This window comes from Eubalaena glacialis, chromosome 16, assembly GCF_028564815.1.
Source record: "Eubalaena glacialis isolate mEubGla1 chromosome 16, mEubGla1.1.hap2.+ XY, whole genome shotgun sequence".
In the NCBI taxonomy this organism is placed as follows: domain Eukaryota; kingdom Metazoa; phylum Chordata; class Mammalia; order Artiodactyla; family Balaenidae; genus Eubalaena; species Eubalaena glacialis.
In genome coordinates, this window is record NC_083731.1 from 34,814,276 (window position 1) to 34,841,908 (window position 27,633).

The window sequence follows — 27,633 nt, forward strand, 5'->3', positions numbered from 1 at the left end:
TAATTAATTTTTATGATCTTGAATTATGATAGAAGCACTGTGTACTTCTAATACAAATCATACATTCTCTCTTGTGTTATAGATAATTGTATATGTGTCTACCCAACTAAAATGTAAATTTGTTCCTTCTTACCTTCCTCCCTTCCTCTCTTTCTTCTTTCCCTTCCCTCCTTTCTCTTTCATGTTTCTTCCTTATTTCCTTCTTTTCTTTCTTCATAACTTTCTTCAACATATATTATGCATCTCCTCCGTGTTGATCCCTGTTTTCGATACTGACAGTGTGTCTGTGAACAAGCAGAGACATTGTCAGTATCAAAATCTCTACCCTCATTGAGTTTACATTTTTAACAGCAGGGATCATGTTGTACCCATTTTTAATTCATTTTAGTCCCTGGGACATGGTACATACTTAATAAGTTATGATTTGAATTTAATATCTATGAGTATTAAAATTTAACTGGAAATTCCCACAGTCATAGCCTACCCATAGACTTTCAAAAGATCTATGATAATAGTTCTTTATTGAAATCAAGGAATATTTGATTGAGTGCCTATGTTTTCATTTACTTTTCCTCCTGAGATTGCATATTTTGTATTACAATGATTACCAAAACTGTATTTTGCTTCTAGGAAAAAAATATAAAACAGATTATATAATAGTCAGTTCAAATGACCTTGTAAGTTTTTAGTAGCAATAAAAATCAGTAAGATACTTAAGTAATTGCCAGTGAAATTTACCTCATTTGTAATGAATTACTTTTCATAAATGAATGTCAGAGCCATTCCTGTTTGTATGTATCTTACAAGTGGGTCTTAAAAGTCAAATTAAGTTAAAATAATTTATCTTAAGAATTATTAACATCAAATAATTCTTACCAATTTATTATGATGAAGATGCACTGTCAGTTTTACTTATGATGTGAATAAATGTGTGTGTTGAAAGATCATATGTAGTTGTCTACTTTTATCAGAACGCCTTGTTAACAATTAGAATTCAGGAAGACAGAGTTTAGAGTCTCTTAGAATTCTACAAGTTCCTGATTTCCTGTTTTAAAAATTGATTTGGTCTCCCATTATCACACAGAAAGAAAGGTAGGAATGTTTCTTGTTTAAGAATATGTTTAAACTAGATCTATTTATCAAGTGCCCTGAAAACCCAAATATCTTGTTATCTATTAGAATAATATATTTATTATTTAATTTAAATCATGCTTAGAAGTTAACAATTAAATCCTTTAACTTCTATTCAGTAAATGATATCTCTATGAAGGTGTTTGATGAAGCTTGATACTGAGAGCAAATAATGTAAGGAAATGGGAAAAAATATACTTTTCTGAGAACAGACATGCTTCTCTTTAGATAATAGAGACCCATTTAGCGAACTGCTGTTATAATATACCAAGTACTTCTTATATACTGTATTACTTGACAATTAGAAATTTCCCATGTAACAGAACTAGCCATTGACTGTGAAACCAATGCAACGGTAGATGTAACATTGCTGATCGGAATTTGGTACGCATTGATTTATATTTTCTTATGGAATAGTGGGGAAATAGCTATGGCATTTTAATCTATTTAGATCTTCTTTTATTTTTTTCTCCACTATTCCTGGATATTTCACTTTGAATAAACAGTACATATAAAAAATAATAAATATATTTAAGGGGATCAAATATGTGTTTAAAGAACCTATGTGTGTCTGGTGGGGGTAGCTGAAAGTGCTTGACCTGTCAGTGGAGAAAGAGATATGCTAGCTTGATTCTATCCTCTATTCATAGTGTGAGTCTGGGTTAGGAGATTCTGCTTTCCGAGACACTGCCAACTCTTGTGACTGAATCTGATAATTTGGTGACTATATATTTAAAATCTGAACTTATCTTTTGGGATTTTTGTTAGGTAATGTTGCTTGTGTCCATGCAACTGGATCTCTTTTTTGATGTGACTTTACCATAATATATTTCTTGTCATAAAATATCTTTGGAGTCAAGATGTACGTGTAGTAATAATGTATAATGTAATGATAATGCAAATCCCTTTGTAGTTTTTGCAAAATATATATTCCCTTTGATTAGAACATATATTAAAATTGTTTCCATCATCTTAAAATTATTTTCCTTATGACACTGACTTGTAAATATTAGTGTCTTTTGATGTCAGAGGACAAAAACAATAGCCTACATATATGGAGTGCTTTTGTTGTGCTATGCACAATTGACGTTCATTGCGTGCATTCACTCATTTGATTTTGATAACCACTATAATATGTAGGTACTTTTATCAGTCTTATTTCCAAGGCAGTTAAGTGAGTTGTCTAAGGTCATTTAGTAAGTTGTGGATTCAAATTTTATATAATCTTGAAATTTGATCCAGAGTTCATTCATGCAAGTACTTATAAAATAAAATTCTTTATGAGGAATATGATTTTCTACCAAGTTCTGTTATTGATCCTGGGAAATACAGTTGAAGGAACAGATTTCATGGGAGTGATGTCATGGGCCTGGCTCTGCCATTTGTTCTCCACAAGTAGTGTCAGCTCTGTCAGTAGTGGGGATAGTAATGCAAAAAAAAGGCAGCGAAGGACCAGCTCTGGTGGACTGATAGCAAGATGAAGGGACAAAACTGTCATTATGAAACACCTATGTCCATTTTTCACACATCCTATGTCATTTAATGTTCTCACCAATTCTGTGAGACACAGGCAACACATGATCGTCTCTATTATAGCTGGGGTAAAGTTAATTGAAATTGTCAGAAATTAGGTCTTGCAAACAGAGGCCATCTACCCAATGACAGAGGGTAGACTGAAGCTCAGATCTTAGACCGCAAAGCCTATATATTCTTTGTCCGAAGCCATATTTCTGCTATTGCCCTCAATTTTTATACTTTATTAAAGTTTTTCATTTTACTGTTGATGATAGCAAAGATGGAAGTGAGGAAGAGACCAAACAGCAATGACATGGCAATAGACGTGTGAATGCCTAAAGCTACTGTTGCCTCTCTCTCTCCCCTCAACCCTCTCTTGTCTGTTTCTCTCTCTCTCATTCTCTTCCGTCTCTTCAGCTCTGCAGTTGCTGCTTCAAGTTTTCCTACACTGGTCTGCATCCTTAAGAAGAAAGAACATGAATCCAATAGTTTTAGTACCGCATCAAAGCATTGAAAAATATCACTACCAGCTTTAGCCACCTCACTATCACGAGAAATATTTAAATGACTGTTTGATATAGCTCAAAACTGACCAGTTCCTTGGTGTCACATTCCGTAACAGTTGTATAAATTTGATTGTCCAGCAATCGAATGAAGGACAACATCTTATTATATATTCTATAGGCATGCCATCTTATTATTTATTCTATAGATATCTCCAGCTAGATGTGGAAAAGGAAACTCAAAGCAATTGAGTGCTATTTCATGTTTCTGTTCCTGGTAGTTCTAAATATAAAACTCAAGGTCACTGTTGTAATTTTATGGAACTTTTCTGTACAAGGACTTCATTATGAGAAGTAAAATAGTGCCTTGAGAAAAACAATGATATTATCCTCCGAATCTAGGTACATGCCAACTGTTGAGCAAGCATAGGACAGATTTAAAATGATGGAAGATTTAGAATAGCAATGTATTTGGGCTTCTATTTGAGGCTGTTGACAATTTGCTTCAATATTCCCCAATAAGCTTTTATTGCAGGTCTTGTTAGTTGCAACCCAATAACCCCTTATCACTCTCTTCCTTTATAACATAACCCTAATTTTATTTAGAAATTCACATTTTTCTCCAACCATAAACTGGCATGATCAGGTGATATAATTATGACTAATGAGTTCTGAGGGGTGATTCTTTAAGGTATCTCTTTTTTTTTTTTTTTTTTTTTTTTAAGGTATCTCTTGAGGAAGAATTCTTTGTGGGATAAAGAGAAATATATAGAATAAATAGCTCCTCACTTTTTTGCTTGGATGCCTAAAATTATTGTAGCCAACTTCCTAACATGGAGATATTTTCCAATATATTGAGGATAGCAGAAAGGAAGTATGGAAATAATTTGGGTCCTGGACATGGTTGACCTACTGACTTAACCAACTCTAGCTGTGCTCCTGAAATTTTTTTTTAGAAGGACTGCTGTGGTTTTAGGATTATATTATTATTATGTAATTTGGTGATTTTTTTCTTACTTGCTCTCTGCTTTCCCACCCAACTTCACAGCTCATGCCTTACAATGTAATGATAAAATATGTCAAGACTTCACATTTGTGACAGTGTGCAGATTGTTTCATTGTCATCCTAGTATCATTTTTATTATCATGTTTATAAAGTGATATGATAGTGTCAGATGACAGACACTAAGTAAAAATCACTTCCATTACTTAATATGATAAGCATGGCATCCAAACAAAATCAAAATTTGGCTATAGCCTCAGGTATACTTAATGCTACCCATGCCTTTCCTGTTTTTTGTTCATCTGCTTTTTGCTTAGCAGTTTCTACCAGATGCCAGGATATTGGTAAATAGTAATGATATATATTCTGTGTTTCTTGGAATTTATCAGGATACACAATGAAATGGAGATTTTATTGCTTTTATCTTTCAGAGTTTAATCAGAGTGTATTTACTGTTGCAAGTGCAGACCTAGAAGTTACTTTTCTCTCACTAAAATGTTCAAGTGTGGCTTTCTTATCATTATTGCAAATTTTCAGGTACATTGAATAAAACAAAATAATATAGATCTTTTTCGCCACTATGTGATATACATAAATTCCTTTTGAGTTTGAGGTATTGTTAGTGTGTCTTTGAACACTTTGCAATTTTCCACATGACTAAAATTGACAAAAGATACGGATCTTTTGTAATAATGACTCAACTTGTACATATTGCTCAGATTTTCACACCAAAATGAAGAAAGCTGGTGGAATGGGTCGCTTGTGAAATACTTAGCTTTTTAATGACGTATATTAGACTCTCTGTGATTACCAACACTCTACTGTTGTCTTATTAGTCACTTTTTAGTGGCTGAAGAAAATTTGTTTTGACTGTCTCACTGTTTGGAAGAAAAGCTGTTGCAGAAGTTTTATGTCTGTTTTTGGTTCCGTTAAACTGGAAAGGGCATATTCCTGTCTCAAAGGCTTTTCTTCAAGGACTTACAAGCCAGAGCTCAGTGTCTGAGTTTGTTTCAAAACTTGAATTTCTCGAGTTTCAGAGAGACAGACTTCTATTAGGCCACCGGGCTAGCAAGCAATGTTTAGATATTATTTCAATCAAAGAACTGTGTTCCATTACTCTAGGATCTATGTCAGGCTGTGGATTAGGTTAAAAAACCAACAAAAGCTCCTGGTGGTTGAAAGATTATAAGTATTTTGCTACATTACTACATTGCAGGCATGAGCACGTTCTTTCAGCATTTTAGAGTTTCACAACATTACAATTAATTAATTGTGTCTATCTAGCTAAAACACTAGTCAGAGTTACCGTCTGCACTTTTAATAAATCCTTTGAATTCCCTTGATCTTTCTTTTTTCTTATCCTCTCTGTGTACTGTAGCAAAACTTTCCCAAACCCATAAAACTTTGATTAATGGAATAAAGAATTAGATTTGAGATACCTGTTTTTGTTACTCTCCCATGCTTCTCTGACCTTGGGGTCACTTTCTAAATGTACCTCAGCCTTTTTCAAAAACTGGTAAATTAAATAAACTGAAATTTATATAAAGCATGACCATCCTTGCTGTTACTAAGTTCTTTATCCACAAATGTATACAACTAGCCATTTACTATACACATTCAAATACAGTGTTTCTGTTCTAGTAGTTTATGTTCCTTCATTTTCTTCACCTTTTCATTCTTTTGCTCCCCAACTACATGCATGCATACAAATTAGGTAGAAAATAGAGTGGGGCAAAAAAAATCGTTTATCGTTGACAGTGTTTTTCACTGTAACCTTGGGTAGCGCTTCTTGGTTTCTTGCATGAAATCAAAAACTATTCATTGATTCTAAAACCCTCTTCTAATTAATAACAACGAATTGCCTCACCCTGCTTCAGTTTCTGGATATCCAGGTTTAACTATGTTTTTGGAAGACCTGTGTTTTTATCCTCAATTTTCTATGCAAAGAACGCAACATTTTTTTCTATTCGGAATTTACATTAAATCATCTTTAATTTCTAGGTTTTCCACTTTCTCCTTAGTCTCTCTCTCTCTCTCTCTCTCTCTCTCTCTCTCTCTCTCTCGGCAAATATAGAAAAGAAGCAAAGCTGCTGCTATCAACGTGCTTCATCCTAGACCCTGGGAGAACTCAGTGTCTCCCAGCTGTGCGAAGTGTATCTCTTAGTAGGGACCCTGATCCTGCTTTCACCTGGTGCTGCCAGTGTAAGCAGCTATCATGTTCGGATTCAAAGGTGGCCCGAGATAGCATCCTGGGGACATGTCCCTGGAAAGAAGTAGAGCCCAATTCTGTCCATATGTTGCCAGGTGGGAAGAGGGTTGGGTGTCCTGCTGAGAGCGTTGTGATTTGTGGGTAGAATCTGGTAGGGGTGTCCAGTTCAGAGCATCAAGCCAGCCCTCTTTCCTTTCTGTTTAAGAATATCTAAAGTACGATGCAGAACATGGCTTCTTCCCTTTCTCACAGCTTGGGTGAACTCTGTTGGTGATGTGAAGATCTGTATCTTATTTATGCTGTGCTGTGGAGATTAAGATGTTGCAGTTGAGGCCATGATAACTTTTATACTCAATACAGTGCCTCCTGAAAAAAGGAGGGTTTCTAAAATTTAATTCTTATTTTATATTGGGGTATAGTTGATTTACAATGCTGTGTTAGTTTCCGGTGTACAGCAAAGAGATTCACATATACATACCCACTTCAGATCTAGGGATACATACAGACTGAAAGTGAGGAGATGGAAAAAGGTATTCCATGCAAATGAAAATCAAAAGAAAGCTGGAGTAGCAATACTCATATCAGACAGAAAGGGAGATTTAGTTCAGAAGAACTCAGTTCATTTTCTTCTCTAGAAAATAATGAAAAAAAAAAAAACTATTCACGGGCCATTGTTGGATGAGAGTATCAGCTAAAAACATAGACTTGTTCTTCTTAAAAATTTTAATTGCATAACGATGAAATGAATTATTTCGCTACTAGTGTTTTTGATTCTGAAAATAAAAGGATTTTTTTGGTGTGTCTAAAACAGGGCAGACAGTACATAGATAATGTACTTATTTACAATACATTTAATGAATTTTAAATCTACAGTGGACTTTGTGCACCAGTGGTGAGATGACAAAGCATCATATTTTGCTAAGTTGGAGACCCAATTTAAGAGTTAGATTCGCAAAAACTACATGTCTTCTTCCTCCCCTTTGTAGTTTTACATTTAGCTAGAGAGGTTGTTCTCTAAGATTCAACACCTAAATAATGAATTTTTTTATATTGTTCAAAGCTGACCCCTGCTTTTAGAAAAGTTTATCTGCACTTTCTCATCTGTTTAGAAACATACATTTTTGGTTAAGAGATCGAAGACAATCTCTCTTTGTCTTTTTTTTTTTTTTCCCTGAGCTAGGGAGGTTGAGATAAAAAAGAATGACTGCTTTAAAAGTCACACATGGCTGTAATTTAAGATTTTTTTCCTCTCATTGTCCGTAACAGTTGAAAGAAACCTTCAATGAAAGTTTATTAACTAGGCCAATGCCTGAGGCAATAAAGGTTCATTTATTACCAGTTTCTTGGCTGTTTTTCTTCTTCTATTTTTCGGTTGAACTCATAGCGTAAGATAATACTTCACAAAATTAAACCTTTGACCTTCTGTAGAGTTAAGTCTCCTTTGATTAGATAAAGTAACAATTTATGGTCCAGCATGAGGTTGCACATGAAATGAATAATGCAATAGACTCGGGGGAAAAGTCCGCTTAAGTGTGTTGTCTTTATTCAGTATGCACTTTAGCAATATTTCAAAAGGCTTTACTTCCAAGATAAAGTTATGTTTGAATTTTCTAATTCTCAGAAGGAAGATGTATGGCAAAAATACTGCGAAGAGCTTTGTAACTCTTTGTGGGACTGTCTATGCCACACATTCCAGGTATTAACAAAAGCTGAATTATAAAATAGTGGCATGAGAAAAATGACCATTGCTTTTACAAATGCAGTTCTATAATGATGGGACAATTAGCATAGCATAATTTGCGATAACATGATCAGCTACTATTAACATGACTTAAATTGATATTTGATAAGTTTTACCAACAAGAAGCAGAGCGACAAGAATAAAATATAATCATAATAATATTAAGCTAGGTTCTTAATTTTTAAACCAACCCATAGGAGTTCAGTTTCTGGTTATTATGATATAGCAACTTTGGTGAATAACAGTAATGTTTTAAATTTTGTTTTGCTTAAGTCATGTTATAAGTTTGAAATTCCATGGCGCATTGCCAGAAGAGTAATTGGATATGATTTTCCAGATATTCCTCTCATTTTCCCATGTGCTCTTTTCAAAATTATTTGGCAAAATTGAGAAAAGTCTCAAATCAATCAGTGAAAATATTTTATTGGAATTGTCTAATGACTCCAGAATAGATACACATGCTTTCAGACTCAGAGTTGATGTTTATTTCTATCTTCAGCTCTGTGGAGGTAGAGAAATGTGTACACAGCACAGGTTCGTGTTTCACACGAACCTGTTGTGATTAGCTGGTTGTTTAAATTACTAATTGACATGCAGAAGTTGAATGCTTGAGAGAAGTGTTTTAGTTTTAGTTTGGTTCTTTTTCAATTAGCTTAAATTATTTAAGATGAATAAATCTACTGCAGTAATTTAGTTTCTTTTAATAGAATCTCATGGTACAACATAAATTAGGTCAAGAGAAGCCATTGGATCAGTGCAACTATAGACTTCGCTCATAAATGAAGAGATGTAAGGAAAATGGAAGATTTGCTCTGACTTACTACTGTTTTGAAATAAAGTAAAAGTTTTTATCAGAATGTACAAAAGACTAGCATTTATTGCCACGTTAGAAATTAGATGTTTTTTTCTGTTGTAATGCTTTTGCAGAAAAAAAAAAAAAAAAAAAAAAATGAATAGTGCAATGTCAACCATTGGTAAATTCTTCTTTGACATCCACCTGAATATATGAATCAAACCTCAGAAGGGAAATAGTTTTGAACATAGACTGCATTTATTTCTTGAACAGTAAAGTACAAGGTTGCCTCAAAATCAGACAATTTAAGTAACTTGTCTAAATTACACTAAAATAATTAAGTAACCTGACTATGATTACAAAAGCATGCCATGATTAAGGCTTCATGCCATCCTCTAGGAGATGACAACCACTTGAGGCTATGGGCTAAGAGCTATATTTCTTTGTAATCTTCCTTGTCACATGGCAGTATCTATTTTTCTAAATTAATCAGGATTATTCTTTTCCATAGTCCAACTTTAAAACTGCAACTAAAATCCTACGTTTCCAAGCACTACAGTTGGGCTCTCACACTTCATATTTTTCTTGAAATCACATAGGGAAAATACATTTCCTGTTGGCTGATTACAGAGATTCAATGAGATGGTGATATAAATGTAAGAACCCAATGACAAAAGTGTGAAGAATATATTGCTTCAAATAGTCCTTCTATTCCTATCCTATTGTTATTCAGTGAATATGGCTATATATTTTTCTCCACCCAGACCCTGACCTCTATTTAAAAAGTGTATATGTGTGTGTATGTGTCATATTATATATATAATGATGTCTGTGTGTATATATATATATAGTTATATATATATATTTCTTGAGTCTTTTCCTTTATATTACTATATCAGAAAAATTTTTTGGCCACATCGTCTCCAGCTATTTCTGTCTCATTGGATAACTCCCCCCAAACAAAACTTGCATGTAAAAACGACCACCTCTATTATAATTTTTTTCTCATCTCCTCTCCTCACCAACAAGCACACACTGACAGAGCCCTACATGCTACCAGGATTCTGGAAAAAGAAAAGAAAGATACTTATTGAAGTATCAAAGGAGTTAGAAGAGCATTTACATGATGTTGAGAGAAGTAGGAGAACATTTGGTAAGACTATTCTTAGGCTGAAATGCCAGTGAGGTGACTTTGGCAGGAAATTAAATTTATGACACAGTTTCCTCTTTTCACTTATTATACTGCCTGAACTGTCACCAATATATTGACAAGTAGCCTCTTTTAAAAACATCCTTTCACAATGTCACATACTGTCAGCTACTCTCAGGTTGGTAAGAGCCACCTGCCTGGGGCCAATGCTTTGAGTAATTTGGGGTCATGAGTCATGTACGTAGTAAGAAGTATTGGGCCTTAGACAAATATGAGAACATCCAATGCCCAGTTTAGTGGAGAATGGAATAATAATAATGAGAAGAGTGCTTTAAAGAAAATTCAAGACAAATGTTACCTCTTTCAATTTGGTTCTATTTATATTTTTTTCTATATTCAAGATATGGAGAGGAAAATAATTTATTTGCCATTCTCCTTTTCCTTGTTGCTCTGTATTTAAAATATAGGACTCAGGGTAATATTATAAACAATATATTTCACCAGTAGTACAGGTTAAAAGTTTTGAGCACAAAGTTGAATGACCATTGTTTCTGTGGCAGATATATTCGAAATTTTATAAAACGGAATCACAAATGAACATTTAGATCAGGTTTTTAAGTGGAGTCTACTTATACTTGTGACATCATCTGAGTGTCTGTAACATCATCTGAGTGTCTGTAACCTTGGCTTCCTGTGCAATCCATAAGCTACTTGAGAAAAGAGGATTCATTTTCCTTCAGTGATTCCATAGTTTACTGTATTCTGTACTTTTCTTTTTTCATTTATTGACAGAGGCAGTGTGGCCACTGCTGAAGTGGGAGTTAGGGGAATTGGGATTAATCTATCATTATTTAATGGTGTGACTTTATAGAAATGATTAACCTCGCTGCCCCTAAGTCTCATCATCAGTAAAATAAAAGGGTCGCAGTAGATAAAGTTTTTCTCATCTCTATGTTTTATAAGTCCAGACTCCAAGTGGCTGTTAAGAAATATTTTTCTAAAGGTGGTAATGTTAACAGATGGAGTCGAAGTGAAAGTTATATATTCAAGACCTTGTTGTGTCAGGTTCAACTTTTCATAAATTACCTATTTTCTTATTTTAAATCATAGTAATTTAAACATTTGAATTGATTCTGTTTCATCCTGATTCTCTGAGTTAGTGATTAGAAGTTGAGTGTTTCAAAAACTTCCATGGAAATTTCTCAGTGATTTTACATGTGGCCAAATAACATCACCATGGGGTCCCCTCCCTCTGACTTCACTACTGCTATTTCTTCCTAAACTCTGGGAGACTGTAGATTTTAAGCTAATCAGAAAAGAATGCTAAACTTGATGTCTACTTGATTTATTAGTGATTATCAATATTATAATAAACTCTTTCTGCATATTTCTCCAAATTAGTAGATTTTTTTGGTTAATTGACACATTTAAAAATCTAATTTAATCAATTGAAAAACTGGAAACTGGTATAGGGAGTGTTTCCATTAACAGCCTCTAAGATCAATTTTCCTTTTCTCTGCAGAATATAAATGTGTTTCAAAGGGCAAGAAAAATCAGTCTAATGGACATTGGGAGACAAACTCTCACTCAAAATCTTCAGTCTACCCTGCTTTACAATTAAGTTACTTATTCTAGTTGATTATCATTTCTGTTATTTAATCATTCAAGGGTGACGACAGGCATAGTTCAATCACAATTTCTGTTTATTTAGAAAGTATTGAGAAATAAAATAACTGGGAAAATTAGTTTCAGTTTTTTAGACAGCTGGTATTTAAATAAGGATAGGAAGAAGACATGGTGGAAAAAAGGTACTGGTGTTTTCAAGTTGTTATACTGAGCCAAGAGTTCTTCTAAGACTTGGAATGATTTCAATTGAGTTGTAATTCAAACTCACGTAGAGCTTACAATGCACCTTCAACAGAGTTTTGCAAAGAGTCTATAGGATCTGTCAGGAGCAGAAAGATTACTTCACAGTAATGACTGTTGAATTGAACTATGCTTTTTGATGTTTTACTTTCTGAATTGAATTGTTGGACAAGATTAATTGCACACAGTGAGAGTTTTAAATGAATGACTGTGTAAAGCATTAAGTATCTCTGTATGCCACTTGGGGGAGAAAAAGCTAGAAGGTTTAAATGAATAAATGTATTTAATGCACAGAATGCCTGGGCTAATTTTAAAATTCCTTTACTAACATCCTTTATTGAAAATAGAAACCCACTTTATTCATCTGTCTTGGTTATATTGCTCTAGCTGAAGTAATTTAATATTCCTGCTTTCCACTAATCTTGTAGTTCAACAGAAGTAAACAATAGGTTTCATAAATTAAAAATACACTCTTCTGAACATGCTTATAAGATTAAAAAAACAAGGCTGTAAACATTTATGACTGAAACAAACTAGATTGTTCAAATACTGCCATGATGTATCATGTATATCAATATGGCACTGATATCAGTTAGAATGCAAACAAGGTTTTAAATGATGTGCCCCTTCATTTCAGCTGGAGAATCCGCTTCACACCATCTGCCTATCAGATGGTTAGGAACCAGGACTGCGTATTAATGCCACATGTTCGATTTTCCTCCTTCTTGTAATGGTTAGATTCATATTGCTAATAGCTGTGCATGAGCACTGTCGATGAAATTTCTGTGACGGTGGAGTGACGAGATATTTATAAGCTGCCTGTCTCCCTGAATAAGCAGTAGGAAGAATGCCAGACATAAATAACTTATCAATTCCAGAATATTAATAATAACTACTATTGGCTATAAACGAGTGCATGTTAGAGTACTTTTTTCTACATTTGGGTAAAGTGACATAGCCTAATAAAAAGTCTATCATATGGAAGCTTTGAATGCTTACTATCTCTTGCTTATAACTAATTTTATTTAGCCATTAGGTCTTGGGAAACGCATTTTATATGGAATGCGATGTAAAAGTAGACAACATATCAAACATTTGGAAGTCATCTTGATGTCTTTGAAACCAAAGATCAAAGATTAGACCTTTCAAGTTAATGAGCAAACAAACAGATCAGAGAAAGAATTTGACAGCAATATGTCTCTTTTATTGATATTTATAATCTATAGTTGTAATCTACTCTTTATAACTAGGGGTACTAACTTATTTGAAAAAAATAGAATGGGGATACTTTTCCCTTTTTAGAGAGAGCAATCAGGATTGTATAACAGCACTTGAAGGATTTAAAGGCTGTTTTGATAAAAGTTGAGAGCAGAAGAAAAATGCTATCTTTGCAAAGGAAAATAAGGCTCTCAAGGAATAATAATGCCTGCTTCCCTTCCAAATGATAAGCCCATGGATTGGTTTTAGGATATTGAATTTGAAGTAGCAAAAGGTTTGTATCAATATAGCACAGAGTGGAGACTTAGTAATTTTATGATAAATTTGATCAGTGTAGGCTACTAAATCAAATTATTTGATAGAAGCATGGTTTTCAGGTGTCCATTTGTCCAATGTTTAAATTTTCACCGTACACTGTTAGATAACTTTTGTCATATTTGCATTTTTGTGAATAACTGAACAAAGGTAAAACTAAATGACATGATGGATATTACGGGTTACTTGATAATATTTACTACCATTTTCAGAGGGCTTCGTATGTGCCCATGCTGTTGTGTACATTATTTTACCTTTATTCCCCACAATACTGCTATGAGGTCAGAACTGATATCTCTGCTTTAAAGATAGGAATTTGGAAGCCTTAGGAATTATATAACTTGCTGCAGTATTTCATATAAATTTGATGCATGTTGTCCAAAGTTTGTATGGCTTTTGGAGTGTTTTGTTTTTCAATGACTGTGTGTTTACTCCTTATATGATAGTGAGTTTACATAACTAGGAATCTCCATGCCAGTCATTTTTCAACAAGAACTTTAAAAGATTTTAATGGACCATCAAAAAATAAAAGTACAAGTAAAAGAAATCTATAAGCCAAGATAAAAATAAAGAATTTCTAACAATAGCTGGTTAAAAAAAGTAATATAGAATTTGCTCTGAAGGAGTAGAGCAGAATGGAGCCCGCTGCAATGAGTTTGTAGCATAATTCAGACACTAATATGACAAGCTGTTTTTCTAAGTTCTATGTAAAAATCTATTCATTCTTTTGAATTGTAAGTGGTAGAGTTCGTGAAGATCAAATAGAAAAAAAAGAAACCTAAATATTTTTGCATGACATAAGGCCTATGGGCTTTAGCCTAAGTTTGATGTACAGTCCCTTTTCTGAGGGCCAATAGAAGGTCTACGAGTTGCACAATATATGACTTATTATCCTTTCTCTGAAGGAAAACATCTTTTTTAAACAAACTATCTCTCAATACATTATTTTATCAGTGGCAAATGAATTTTAAGTATACATTAAAGTTTCCCCATTGCTGATGATAAAATTGGATTTAGAACCTTTTAAAATAAAATGAAATTATACTACATTTGACTTCTCAGTTTAGTGTATGTTTTTGTCTTTGTGTATGAGATACTATAATTGTTCTTGGAGAGTGTAAGAAGTAAGTTTCACGAGGTAAAATAGATGGGTTAATCATTCCTTAGTGTGAGAAAACCTTTGTTCATTTATTTGTTTCTTCACCGTACACACACACATGCATTATGTGTGTGTGCATATATATGTAATTTTTCTCTCAATGAGAGAAGGAAATCTGGTGAAAATTTTACCTGATTGAAGAATCTGGAGAAATTACCCAAGCTGTTTAATTAACAATTACTGTATATACCAAATAGATTCGTATATGTAAGTGGTTGGTTGAGTTAATAACGTGCATGGCTACTAGATCTATAACACACAGAAGTGCTGTGTTACCTGGCTGGCCTCCTTGCTTCTGCTCTGCTAGGGTAGAGGCGCAGAAGACTCATTTTTCCAAAGTCTGCATCACACTACAGCAGTATGTCTCAGATTCTGATTATTGGTCCAACCTGATTTTGTATTTTAACAAGTTCCCTTGTTGATTCTTAAGCATACTCACTTTCAAAAACCACTGCAGAGATGATCTACCTAGCTAAAAAGCTTTTACTGTAAGGTGTAGACACACTTTAATAATGTACATTACTGTCATCAAATAATCTAAGGGCAGGGAGCATCAGAATCCACCTACTGAAAGATAAAAATACAGATTCCTCAGTCCATCTCAGAGATAGGGTCCATGAACGTGGCCCCAAGGAAGATAATCTTCAACTTTACCACACTCTGCAGCTAGATTTGATGTAGATTATCACTTGGAGAAACACTGGATTACCTAGTTCTGAGGGAAAAATGGCTTGTTTTGATTGGGAAGAGTTAAAAGCAGTCATAAATTCACTGCTTCAGGGTGGGATATTGAAGGAAAATATGCTGAAGTCTGATTATGAGGCAGGTGGAGAAGAGTTCTAAGTGAGAAAGGGTTACGGAGGGAGGAAAAGTGTGTGGTAAATGTTATGGGTTGCCAGTGTTTACACAAGCAGACCATTCTTTTCTTAAAAATTTTTATTTCGTATTGCAGTATAGTTGATTTACAATGTTGTGTTAGTTTCAGGTATACAGCAAAGTGATTCAGTTACATATATATATAACTTTTCATATTCTTTTCCACTATAGGTTATTACAAGATTGAATATAGTTCAGTATGGCTCAAGGACCTATAGAGCAGGTCCTTGTTGTTTATCTATTTTATATATAGTAGTGTGTATATGTTAATCCCAATTTCCTAATTTACCCTCCATCCCACCTTTCTCCTTTGGTAACATTAAGTTTGTTTCCTAAGCTGTGAGTCTGATTCTGTTTTGTAAATAAGTTCATTTGTATCATTTTTTTAGATTCCACATATAAGTGATATCACATGATATTTGTCTTTCTCTGTCTGACTTACTTCACTTAGTATGATAATCTCTAGGTCCATCCATGTTGCACAGGTAGAGCATTCTTGATTGCATAGGAAGTGTTTTCGCAGTGTGAACTCTCTATGAAGTATAGACCAAAAACTAGTGTTATTTTGTGAATTTACTACACTTATTTTTTCAAAGGCAGCTTCAATAGGGAACAAACTATACAATGGGACCTCTTTCTAAAGTGAGTGTATAGATTCTAAACTAAGTTTTTACTAGAGACAGCAAGTTGGAGGGAATTTGAGAATTACATAAGAGATTTGAAAGGGCCATGGCAAGGCCAACAGGAAGTGCCATCAATACAGAGGTGAGGGTGAGACTTTCGTGATTCTCTCCAGTCCTAGGCAGATGTAGCTTTGGAAAGTAAATGCTTTTTATTAAATTAATGAGATTTGCTACTCCTAGTATATTTACATTGACTGTAATATGAACATAATGTTTTAAATTACTTACATTGATATTGTCAAAATAATGCCCATATTTCTCCTGCGGCTTTCCATGTAATCCAGTTTGAGAAGCGTTTTTTTCATTCAGTGACAATTTGTGCCAGGCTTTGTGCTCAATGTTTGGGATACATATACTAGGAAAGTATTTCTGTCCTTTCAATGTTATAACCTAGTCGGAGGAGCTAGCCCTAAACCGACCCCCCTGAGCAACACCCCCCCCCAAAAAGGAGCAATAAAGAGTTTGAGTGAGTTTCTGTTCTCAGATTGCACATTAAAGTGACCTGAGGAACAGTAAAATCAACCAAAATACACAGATGGACGTGTCCCAACCAGAATCTCAGGTGGTAGGACTCAGCTCTTTGCGTGGTTTGAAAGCTCTGTGAGTGAGTCTGATGCACAGAGAATGCAGACTTTCATTCAACAGGGCTGAGAACACAAGTAAGTGGACCACTAGCTCTACCCTTGAGGAGTAGGGTGGAGAAGGTCAGCTCTTTAAAAGAAGTGAGTCTTAGGCTGATTCTTAAAGTGTTGGAGCTCTTTCCCAGGTCGACTGAAGAGTCAAGATCCTGAGCCTGCTTCCCCTAGAGCATCATATTTAAGCCTCACATGACAGATGCAAGGACAGATCTGGGGCAGGGAACTGGAGAGATTTTTCTAGAAAGTCTGAACAGCATGTGCAAAGTCTAGCTTGAAAGAGGAAATGTAGTCCACTAGAGAAGGTGAAAGACCCCTATATGTCTGGAGCACACAGAGCAAAGGAGACCTGGGGGAAAGATAATGCTACACAGATAAGCAGGGGACTGAGCACACAGGGCCCTGACAGACACATGAAGCACCCACCTTGCTCCTCAGAGCGGGCATCGAATGCCAGGATTAGATTTTTGTTTTCATAAGGTTATGTTGACCGCAGTATGAATCATAAGAGATTGGAGGTAGGGAAAGTGGAAGCTGTTAAGAAATAATTACAAGACTCCAGGGAACAAAAAGTGGCAGCTTGCACTAGGGGAAGCCAGGGGAGATGGAGAAAATTGGCTGAGTGTGAACGCTATTAAAGAATTAAATTTGAGAACCCATCAAACAGTTAGGTGAGTTAGTGAAACTAAAATCAGCAACTGTTGCAAATGTCATAGCTTTCCTTTTGCCTTCATGAAACTGGACTGAAAATAGAATATTTCAAAAGTATTATGGTTATAGCATGTGTGTGTCACACACACACACCTATCGGTTGGAATTTGTATTAGAAGTGTAAACCTAAGGGGGAAAAACTGTCAAATGGAAAAAGAGAAGAGTACCATAAATAAGATCAGATAAATAATAAAATTGTGAAAGGCATTTTTAAAGTCAAGGGTTAATGCCGGCAGCTAAGGAGAAGCAGGATACTTCTAGCTGAGGGGGGCTGCAGCCAGCCCACTGTATCCTGCTTGAGTCATAGCTAGGACTGGGCTTGACTTGCTGAAGTAAAAACTAGAACACAAGGCCTGCCTAGTTTTTACTAAACATTATGTGGCATTCTTCACATAGTTTATCTTATTTAATCCTTCTGTTATCCCTTTGTGAATAGGATGACTTTACAGGTGAAGAAACCGTACTTAAGAAGATTTTATAGCTTGTGTAAGACCATATCAAGCGTAGTTATGTTTCATGCTACTGAGCTTGATTCAGATCTATCCAATAATAACAATCATATCTCAAGGTGTAGTTTTTTCTTTCTCATTTGAATACTATGGAACAAGATTTACCTGCCTCATAAATCAAAGATAAAGAGCCTAGATGTGTCATAAATTGGATATGGGACAACACCAGGCAATGAAGGGAAAGGACAATTTGGATGTTCACACTGGTGACAAGGCAAAACTGAGGAAGAGAGATTTTCTGGGAAACACAAAGAGAATTTTAAGAGAACAGGAAAGAAAATCTTCTGAAACATCTTTGAAGGAAATGAGTAACTGGGGAGAAAATTCAATCATAGGAAGATGAGAGAATCAGTTCAAGTTGGGACTTAAAAGGCAATAAGTGTTCAGTCGAGACCCAGATGAATTCTTTGAGTTCAGATCAGTGCCTTTTTAGGGGGCAGTTACCAGTTTGTCATGCCAAGAGTCAGTCTGAAGGTCTTGTTGCGTTGGGGTGAAAGTTGTCAAGGTCTCTTTGGTCTGATCTGAAGGAAAGGTGAGGTCTTCTAACCTCAAAAAAAAAAAAAAAAAAAAAAAAAGCACAGGTTTCTAGGGAAAAAGACCTTCTTCTAATTCCTGAGGCTGCAACTTATTTGCTAGAAGTAACTAGAAGTGATGATTAGTGGGGAGGAAAAGGAGGAGAGAGTTTTCAGTCTCAAATCCACCAGCTGCGAGTGGAAATAAATCACACAGATAAATTCAAAGCAGGCTGAAGCGCTGTAGCCAGAAATTCTGAAGCAGCATAGCAAAAGGAGTATGAGGGTGTGGGCGGGTGTGTGTGTATATCCTCTCATAGACTGTCAGAGTTTTAGAGTTAGGAGAGATCATTCACACGTTTCAGTTTCTTTCGTTTTGCAGATGAAGGATGTCGGATGAAGTGAATTGACTCGGTAAAAGTTCACACGTTGAAGGAAAACAAATCGCTCCCCTGCTCCAAAACCTCTGCTGGTTACCTAGAGCCTGTACCTAAAGCCAGGTCTTCGCTTTCTGATCTTCCGTATCTGGCCTCAAACTGTTTTTTCTAATCTCATGATCACTTCCACCTCCCGTTTTCTGGATGAACAGAGACAAACTGTTCTGGAGACGTTGTGGCATAGTGGTTAGAAAGGTCAACTCTGGGACTAGAATACTGGAGGATGACAAGTGGGGGAAGTGAGTCACAGGACTAGGCTGTTCCAGACAAAGGCAATGGCAATTGCAAAAGCACGGGCTTGAAGAGGCAGGACACGTGTGGGTACTGGGGCCACGTTCAGCATAGGGGGAGTATGGCGTGAGAATAGGGAAACTTTGGGTGATTAGGTAGGTTTCGCATTCTAGTGAAAAGCTTTGTGAGTTAAGCTAAGCAGTTCAGAGTCCCCCCACCTGTAGGCAGCTGTAGAGGATTTGGAGTCAGGAATGACATGTTCAGATGGGTTTGTTTGAGGGCGAATTCTGGCTGCATTTCTACTACTCTCCTTCTGTGTACGAATCATGCTTTTGCTAATATTGAATATGGGAGTTCGGAGAGCACTCTGTGATATCAACATAGTTTCACTGGTTAGCTGGGAATGAATATATGCTATCAGAGTGCTGCATAAAGGAATCAGATACTTCAATATGTTTGTATATGTGTTCTGCAAAGCACATGGAGTCTTACGTGAAAAATCAGAATTTGAATTACCTCATTTTTAATTTATTCTTTGAAGGTTTGACAGCAGCAGCTGCCGCAGCTGCCGCTGCTACCAATGCAGCGATCGCCGAAGCAATGAAGGTGAAAAAAATCAAATTAGAAGCTATGAGCAACTATCATGCCAGTAGTAACCAACATGGAGCAGATTCTGAAAATGGGGACATGAATTCAAGTGTCGGTAAGTTTTATGTTCACTGAAACTTACTGTGATCATTTTGCTACTCAATGACTTTCTTTTCCAGAACAAAATTATTGGCTACCCGTTCAAGAAGTTGGCCCTTTTAGCTTTGAAAATAGTGTACATTTTGAAGAAACCACTTAGCCTAACAACACACACTCTAAATAAATAATTAGCAACCTTATTTTTAAATGTAGGAATTAACTTTATGTCTGCAACCTCTACTGTAAGAATTCAGTTAACATCTTTCATAATACAAATAAGTTCTAATGGTCAGAATTCTAAAATATTGATTATAGGTAAGATGACAGAAGAATATTTACAAACAAAACCACACACTAGCTTTTTTATTCTTAATGCATTGGTTATCAAATAAGAAATGTGCCTTAGCAGCAAAACATATAAACTTAATCTTTTCATGTACTGCCAAGAATAAGAATTATGCTGATAATTAATTCTGTATACATCCATTATCAGTTTCTCTTATTTAAAAAATGCCACTTTAATGTCTTAATTTGATCTTTTTCTTTCTTGAGGTATGGAGGGATGGAAAGTTAACCATTACTATTTAAACCAAAAAGGAACAGCTTTCTCTTTGCAGAATTAATTTGGGTAATTTGTTTTGTCAAACACAACTTCAAATGAGGGTTAAATTTTTATTGATGATATCTTTAGCATCTGTGTGTTTGTGACATAAAACTTTTTTTCCTGCCTCTGCACTGTATTATTTCCCTTTAAAATGTAGAAATCATGCTCAAAATATAATTGAACAAGAGAAATTTGGATGCTACAAGATGTACACAAGACTATATCCAACATACATGTTCATGAGGGATACAATAATATATGGCAGTTCAATTAGATTTTCTTTTCTATGCAACATTTTAACAGATTATTTCTTTAGATAATCAGCAGCTCCCTACTTTCAGTCCATTGACCTACATGTAGGGGGCGTGTATGAAGGAATACTGTGGACTTCAGTGATAGTCATTTGCACAACTGTTCATGGAATCATGTGCTAGATATGAGTAACCTAGTAGGAAGTAATTTTAAAACACATACACGAAACACAAAATACTACCACTTCAGTGATGCCAAAGAGCAGCTTCCAATGTAAAAAGGGGAAAAATAGAACTTTTCAACAGAACTAGACAAGAGAAATAGAAAAGGAGAGGCGTTAATGGCTTTGACTTGAGAGTATGATAAAGAAGGAGGTAGCAATTCTTAGAAGGATAAAAAGATGTGGAAGAAAGCCAAAGACATGGCTCAAAATCTGAAAAGAACTAAGGGAAGTGCCAGCGTTCGCATTTGCAGTGCTTCTGTTGAGAAGATGGAGGGCGGTGGATGGTTTAGGGCATAGTTTACACACATCAATTTAAGTTTTTAAAAGTTAAAAACGATATTGAAGTAAAATGAAAGAATTGTAATTCTCTTTTTAGAACTATTGACTGCATATTATTTTAAAATACTAGTCTTTTACTTTGCCCAATAAAATAGAGCAAAATTGGACACTTTTGAAAACAAGGAATTGGCCACTCTAAACTATAGTTGTGATTCCAAGGCATAATTTGGATTGTTTTCAGAATTTTAGGAGAGCAAGCCTTGAATGCGGGCTGTTGTTGATAGCTGGTGTTGTGAGGAGGGATCTTTAAGTTAGGCAATTTAATAACACTTGAACAAAACATATTAAAACACTATACCTCTGTCACATTTCCTGAGCGGCAGAACAGAATCTGGCTTTGGAGAAACCAACAGGCATAAGATAAAGAGACCATAGCTCATAATTAAGCATCGGCATATACTTAATATTTGATATTATGGACTAATACTTGTCCTCTGACCAAACTGTGCTTATCATAATTATTTGGAGAGCTAGGCTCTCATAATGACTTAAACTAAGACACAATTTAAATTGGCTTTTGCGTTTTAGTTGGAAGAAATCACTTTTCTTCCATTAAGGTATTCACTTGCTAGTTTATATTGCTTTTTTTTTTTTTTTTTTGACACCCATCATCCAATTTGAACCAGAAACGGAAATTTATTTGAATTTTCCTAGAGGGTCTTAATATTTTGAGACTGTGTTGACATTAGTGTCATTGCTAGTCCCTAAAGCTCATGGATCATGTATGTTAGAGATCTGTAGCTGATTTGGGGGGAAATGTTATCCATTGTCATTTGTCTTCTATTCTCACATACTGCTGTCCTCTAAGAATTTGTGATTTATTACCCTTCCTGAGCACACCCCCTGCCCCCTTCTTCTTTACCTAGAGATCAGGGAAAGAGAGTTTAGGGGAGGGATGGGGTAGAGTGAGGGAAGGTACAGGGCAATGGTGGGGATGGGAGGTTGAGCTTGCATAGATCACGGCAATTTTGAGCAATTGCTTTAAATGGACTCCAGTCTTCTCTGGTTCTGAGGATTGTGCCTGCCTCCTGGTAAGTGTTCAGTAACTACTTGCTCCGTGACTTTGGAAAGTTCTGTGAACTTTCTGAGCCTCGCATTCCACATCTGAAAAATGGCATAGAAAATAGTATCTGCATCATGAGAAGGAAAGGAAATCATATTTGACAAGTGCTTATCATTTTATTCATTACCGTGTCTGTTTATCACATTTTTTTGGTCATGCATAATGTTAGTCGTGTGGGTATTGCTTTTGCTATTGTTATTATTTCTCCCAACTTACCCTCCTGAAAATCACCTTCGTCCTCTTTTTACAGCCACCGACTGCTTCCTCCTCTGTTTTCCTATCCTCTCTACTAGGTATTACTTGTTAAGCTGCAGGCCTGTGAGGAAATTTGGGGGCAGCTGTGACGTCATTTGGATTTTGTTGTATGTTTGATTTTAGCTTATTCTAGGAACACAAAAATAATCCTAACACAGCCTCAGCACTCAAGGGGCGTACGCTCCTATGGGTGGGGTGGCTAAGTAAGCAGACAGTCATAACAGGATGCGGTGCATCCCCCAGGAACATCAGCTAGCACGAGGTGCTTAGGAAGTGGTATTGAAACCTATGAATTCCAGTAGGAATCCCAAGAATCTCAGAAGCCTTATATTTCAGAATACAAATGTACTGCTCTCACGAATCTATCACTTGGCCCTTGGAAGTAGCGAAACCCCTTAGAGAGGTGCTACTTAAATGATGTATTGTTACTACTCAGCCCAAATCCAGTGACATTTCTGAAGTCGATTCAGGGTTCTCTTTTCCCTTATACTCATCTGGCTCACGCATTATTTAAACGTTTCAGCCTTCTCTATGTAGAAACACTGTTTCCCCCGCCCCACTTCCTCACCCCTTGGTTGTAAGTAAATCCTTCGTGCCGCTAGAAAATAGATTTTTTTTCTTTTCTTGGTTTCATTTCATTTGGCTTGGTGAGGTGAAGGAGTATTCTTATTATAGACGACCCTCTCTAGTTCTTAATATGAATTGTAAAAATTAGCCAGAAAAAAAGGTGTTTGAAGAAACCTATGACACGGACAAATAATTATTTTATACCCCAATTTTACGTGGTAACCTTGAGCTCGCATCTTTCCAACAGAATGATCACTTTAAGAAGAAGTGAGGACTTCAAGATAGATCCGAGTGAGGCATCAGCAGGCTGAGTGAAATATATGGCTGTGTCGCCATTCTCCCTCATCCACAATCAATTGGATTCTTTTAGTTTAATATTTACTTGCTAAGATGAGATGCTAGTCTGCATGGTGATAAACAGCCTGCTCCTGGCATCTGAAGGTGACCTGTCAGTTCATATGGACAAATCTCCTGCTTACTGAAATGTACAAAATAAATCATTAAAGCAGGCAGGTGCTCATTCCCAGATTTAAATCACCATAGATTTATGATTTGAATTAATGCTTCATTTGGCCATAGAAATAGATGCTGAGACAAATGATATGCACTGGTTGGGGTTTCCATACTGTAGCCATCCTGATATTGATTACTGAGATGTCTTTGCAATCTCTTGTTTATATCAAGTACTATCTTGTGACAGGTTGGCTGATATGAGCTACATTGCAGATAAGAAGGAAAAATGTCCTGGATTCTTTTTAGTGGCAACGCTATCCACAACATACAGGCCAGATAAATTGCTATTTTTTTGCTTTAAGGACTGATCTACATAACCAGCTTAAAAAATGCTGCTTGGAAATTGGGACTGGGATATTGGAAAGGCAGAATTTAAAACCGGTGAACTCAAGGTCAATTTCATAGTCTCTATAGCTATGTTTTATCTGCTTATCTTCTTTTTTTTGGCATCATGCACATTTTCTAGGGTACTAAATTAATCACAATCGATTTAATCTAAATAAAGGAAACTTAATTTTACTTCTAGTTTTTAACTGCTATATAAATATTGACATAGTGAGCATCTCTTAGTAGTTTCTCTGTTATTTAAATACTTGCTAAAGCTAATATCTTACTCCCTTAACTAATGACAACAAAGGAAACGACTCTTTAAAGATAAATACATTAAATATTATTCCCAAGTGCAAGAGTTTGTGGACTATTATTTACCAAGAGGCAGGAAAAGACTGCATTTTTACTTCTCTTAACATTTTATTTAAGGAAAACACTATGTACACAGTTTAAAGAATACTCGGAGGATTTAAGAGGGACCTTTGCCACAAGCTAATATCTGACTCATAGAACTGGTAAACAGCTATCAACAATAGTAGATTGCTTGCTTAGTAGGAAATGAGTTCATATCTATTCAAAATGTGATCTCAAAACAGATGTCCCAAGAAAATCTTATTGTTTAAACTATAGTCATAACCCCCGAACTGCTGTTATTTCTTTAAGGAAGTGAAGTAATCTTAAGACTTCAGGATTTCTCTCTCTGAACACCATGGAAAGTAGGCAAGAATACCCTAATGCAGTGATCCACAAACTTGAACACATCTCATATGCCTGAAATGTAGGATTCTTTTGCATTTTTTCAAACTTGCAATAGTTACAAAGATATAGGAGTTTCAAGTAAAAACAAGAGCTTGAGTTTGGGATTAAACAGCTGTGTTCTTCAATGGTATTCTTTTCTCCTTACCTCTGTCCATCAACCAACAAAACAAAGCAATGAAAAAAAAAATAAAAGCCAGGCAGATAGGGAGATAAAATTATCTTCCCTGGCTGACCATCCCCTTATCTTTTTTTTTTTTTTTTTAACCATTCCTAAAGAAATAAAATAGTTTACATTGCAGTCATTTCCTTTCTTCTATCTCATGTGTCTATTTGGAAGGAAAAATTAATTTTATGATTTCAGGAAGAAGTCTTGGAGACCTTGAGAAAGCAAATAAAAGGAAACTGAGAACACAGGCCGCCAAGCAGAGCTCTGTAGTTGCACATTGGATTCTCTGCTTTGGCAATGTTAATGAACCTCAAATCCTTCCTATAATTAGATGAGGGAATTGCTTATATTTTCAAACAGATGATGCTGCTATAATGAAACGATTGACAGGGAATTTAAGAGTGTCTACAGTAGTCATTTGGTTTCTGTTATTAAAAAAAAAAGTTTAAAAAGAAGATTGGCTTTAGACATAGGTCCTGAGAGAGGTAGTAATTTACATAGCATGCTATGACAGGTGTCTTTGTATAGGAAGGAAATAAAATGGAAGACTAGAGAAATGATGGGCAGGTATAGCAATTTTTTGGGGAGGGGGCGTCCTATGCTTATTCTGTGTAGGTTCTTTAAAAGGGGCCGAGACTCAAGAGATGGATCCGGATTGAGTGCACAGCTGTAACTGCTGATGAGCTAATTGCTCCTTATCTCTCAGCCCCATTCATCTTCATTTTTTACCAATTACTGAGAATTATCTGTGTTCTCAGTTGGATATGAGAGTTAATCCTTTTTGGTTAAGCTGGCAGTGCTGTGAGCAGATTCCAAATCGGAGGGTGAAAAAGCCAAAGCAAGCTTGCTCTAAAAATGTCTCCAGTTCAATTACAGTATCACTGATTCATAAGAAATTTGCCATTGTTTAACAGATTAAATGTGGAATTTTTTTTTTTAACTTTCTTAATGTTCCTTTGCCTAACAATGATTGTCAAGATCCTTCTTCCTGTCTGATGAGTAAAATTTAACAATATTAACAGCCAGGGTCTTGTAAACATGGAAACACACAAGACTACCCTAAAAGGCCAAAAAAATTCTGACACATGAAATGAGAAGCATTTTAGAACTGATAGCTTTCAATTTATATGTAAACACTTTTAATCTATGCCTTTGCTCTCTGTGGCTTCTCATATGGTGAGGAAAGTATGTCCAAACATAAACCTTTTCACAAATGTCACATTAGTGGAATTTTAATGGAAGGACCACATAAGCATCTCCTAAAAGTGTAGGAACTGCCATGGTTTGTAATTCAATTGATGGTGAATAAGCCATATGGTTCACATCATTTCCTATGCAAAAGATGTCTTCATATCCTGACATTTCACAGAAAATTGCTTATTCCAGCAATGAAAAACTAAAAAGTAGTAAGCTACTCTTTCATAATTTTCAATACATTCTTAAATATTTAATATTTCTGGCATTTCTTCATTGAATGTTTGAAATAAGGTAATCTAATGTGAAAATATAAAGAATAAATAGCTAATTTAAGACAAAATTATCATTTGAATAACTTGTAGTATGATCAAACAAGTCCTTCTAGATGCTTCCAAAAGCTGAGATCGGGGAACAGAGAGCAAAATATGTCAGAAGATTCAGCTTCTAGTAATAACACTGCTAATAAACAACTTAGCTAGTTAGGTCTCTTTATTTCTCAGATTTCTTATTTAATAAATAAGGAGCTTGATGCCCAGTTAACCCCTTGGTTCTAAAATTCTTTGATTTTTGAAATGAGTAGAAGATAAAAGGCAAGAAGTTATTCTATGCAGTGATTTCTAAAATGAAATACAAAACTGAAACAACCTAAATGTTTGAAACATGCCATCATTATGTATATTGTAACACATCATTTCACAGATTATGTAACCATTACATATGACAGATAATGGTGGAAAATATTTATTTTGAATATAAGACAAAAAGAGGCACATGTGGTAATAACTGGTCATTTTATTAAGCTCTTTTTCATGATTTTCTAGAAAGTGCTTGGCATCATTTTGCATTTTTTCTCATAACATATTTTTGATCTTTAATGTGCATATAAAAGAATAAAAACATTAGTGGTCATAACAGGGGACTATGGAAAAAATATATTTCCATATTACAAAGAACACTTTTCTCATTTAAAAATATTTGAGCATGTATTTCTGAATCCACTCCTATATGTAAATAAAATCATTAGAGTATGAACAATAACATATACTAGTTTTCTGTATGAATTATTAAATGTATTGTATGGTGTAGATAAGCAGAATGCAGAGAATATTTCCACTTTTTCTGTAGTGTCTGATTCATTTTCATAAAAAATTTTTAATTTATATGGACAGTTGGAGAGCATAAGTAGAAAATATTAACCCAATGTTTTCCTTTTGGTTTTAGTATTGCTTACTGCAACTAATGACAGGATAATGAAGTAAACTGATAATATAAGCATTTCATACAAAGAAATATAAATTAAATGATTTTATCTGGTGCTGTATCCTTGTGTAATCATAGAACATAAGGATATGTAACATATATCCAATTGGATATGCTATATGGTAGACTCCATCACATTCTAGGAGATTGAATGCATTTATTACAGCCTTCAGTTTTCATTGAGGAAAGCCCTAAATCTGATCGTCAACCTACCTCAGCCT

General features: G+C 35.2%; 1 protein-coding gene across 2 annotated transcripts in view; it reads left to right on the forward strand.

Annotated features, from left to right (window-relative positions):
* The window catches only part of DACH1 (dachshund family transcription factor 1), a 413,755-nt gene that overhangs the window by 199,570 nt on the left and 186,552 nt on the right, over nt 1-27,633 (forward strand). For both annotated transcript variants that reach the window (XM_061170678.1, XM_061170677.1), the window contains exon 3: nt 19,739-19,900. In XM_061170678.1, coding sequence (XP_061026661.1) covers nt 19,739-19,900 — 162 coding nt within the window. The remainder of the gene's footprint in view (nt 1-19,738; nt 19,901-27,633) is intronic.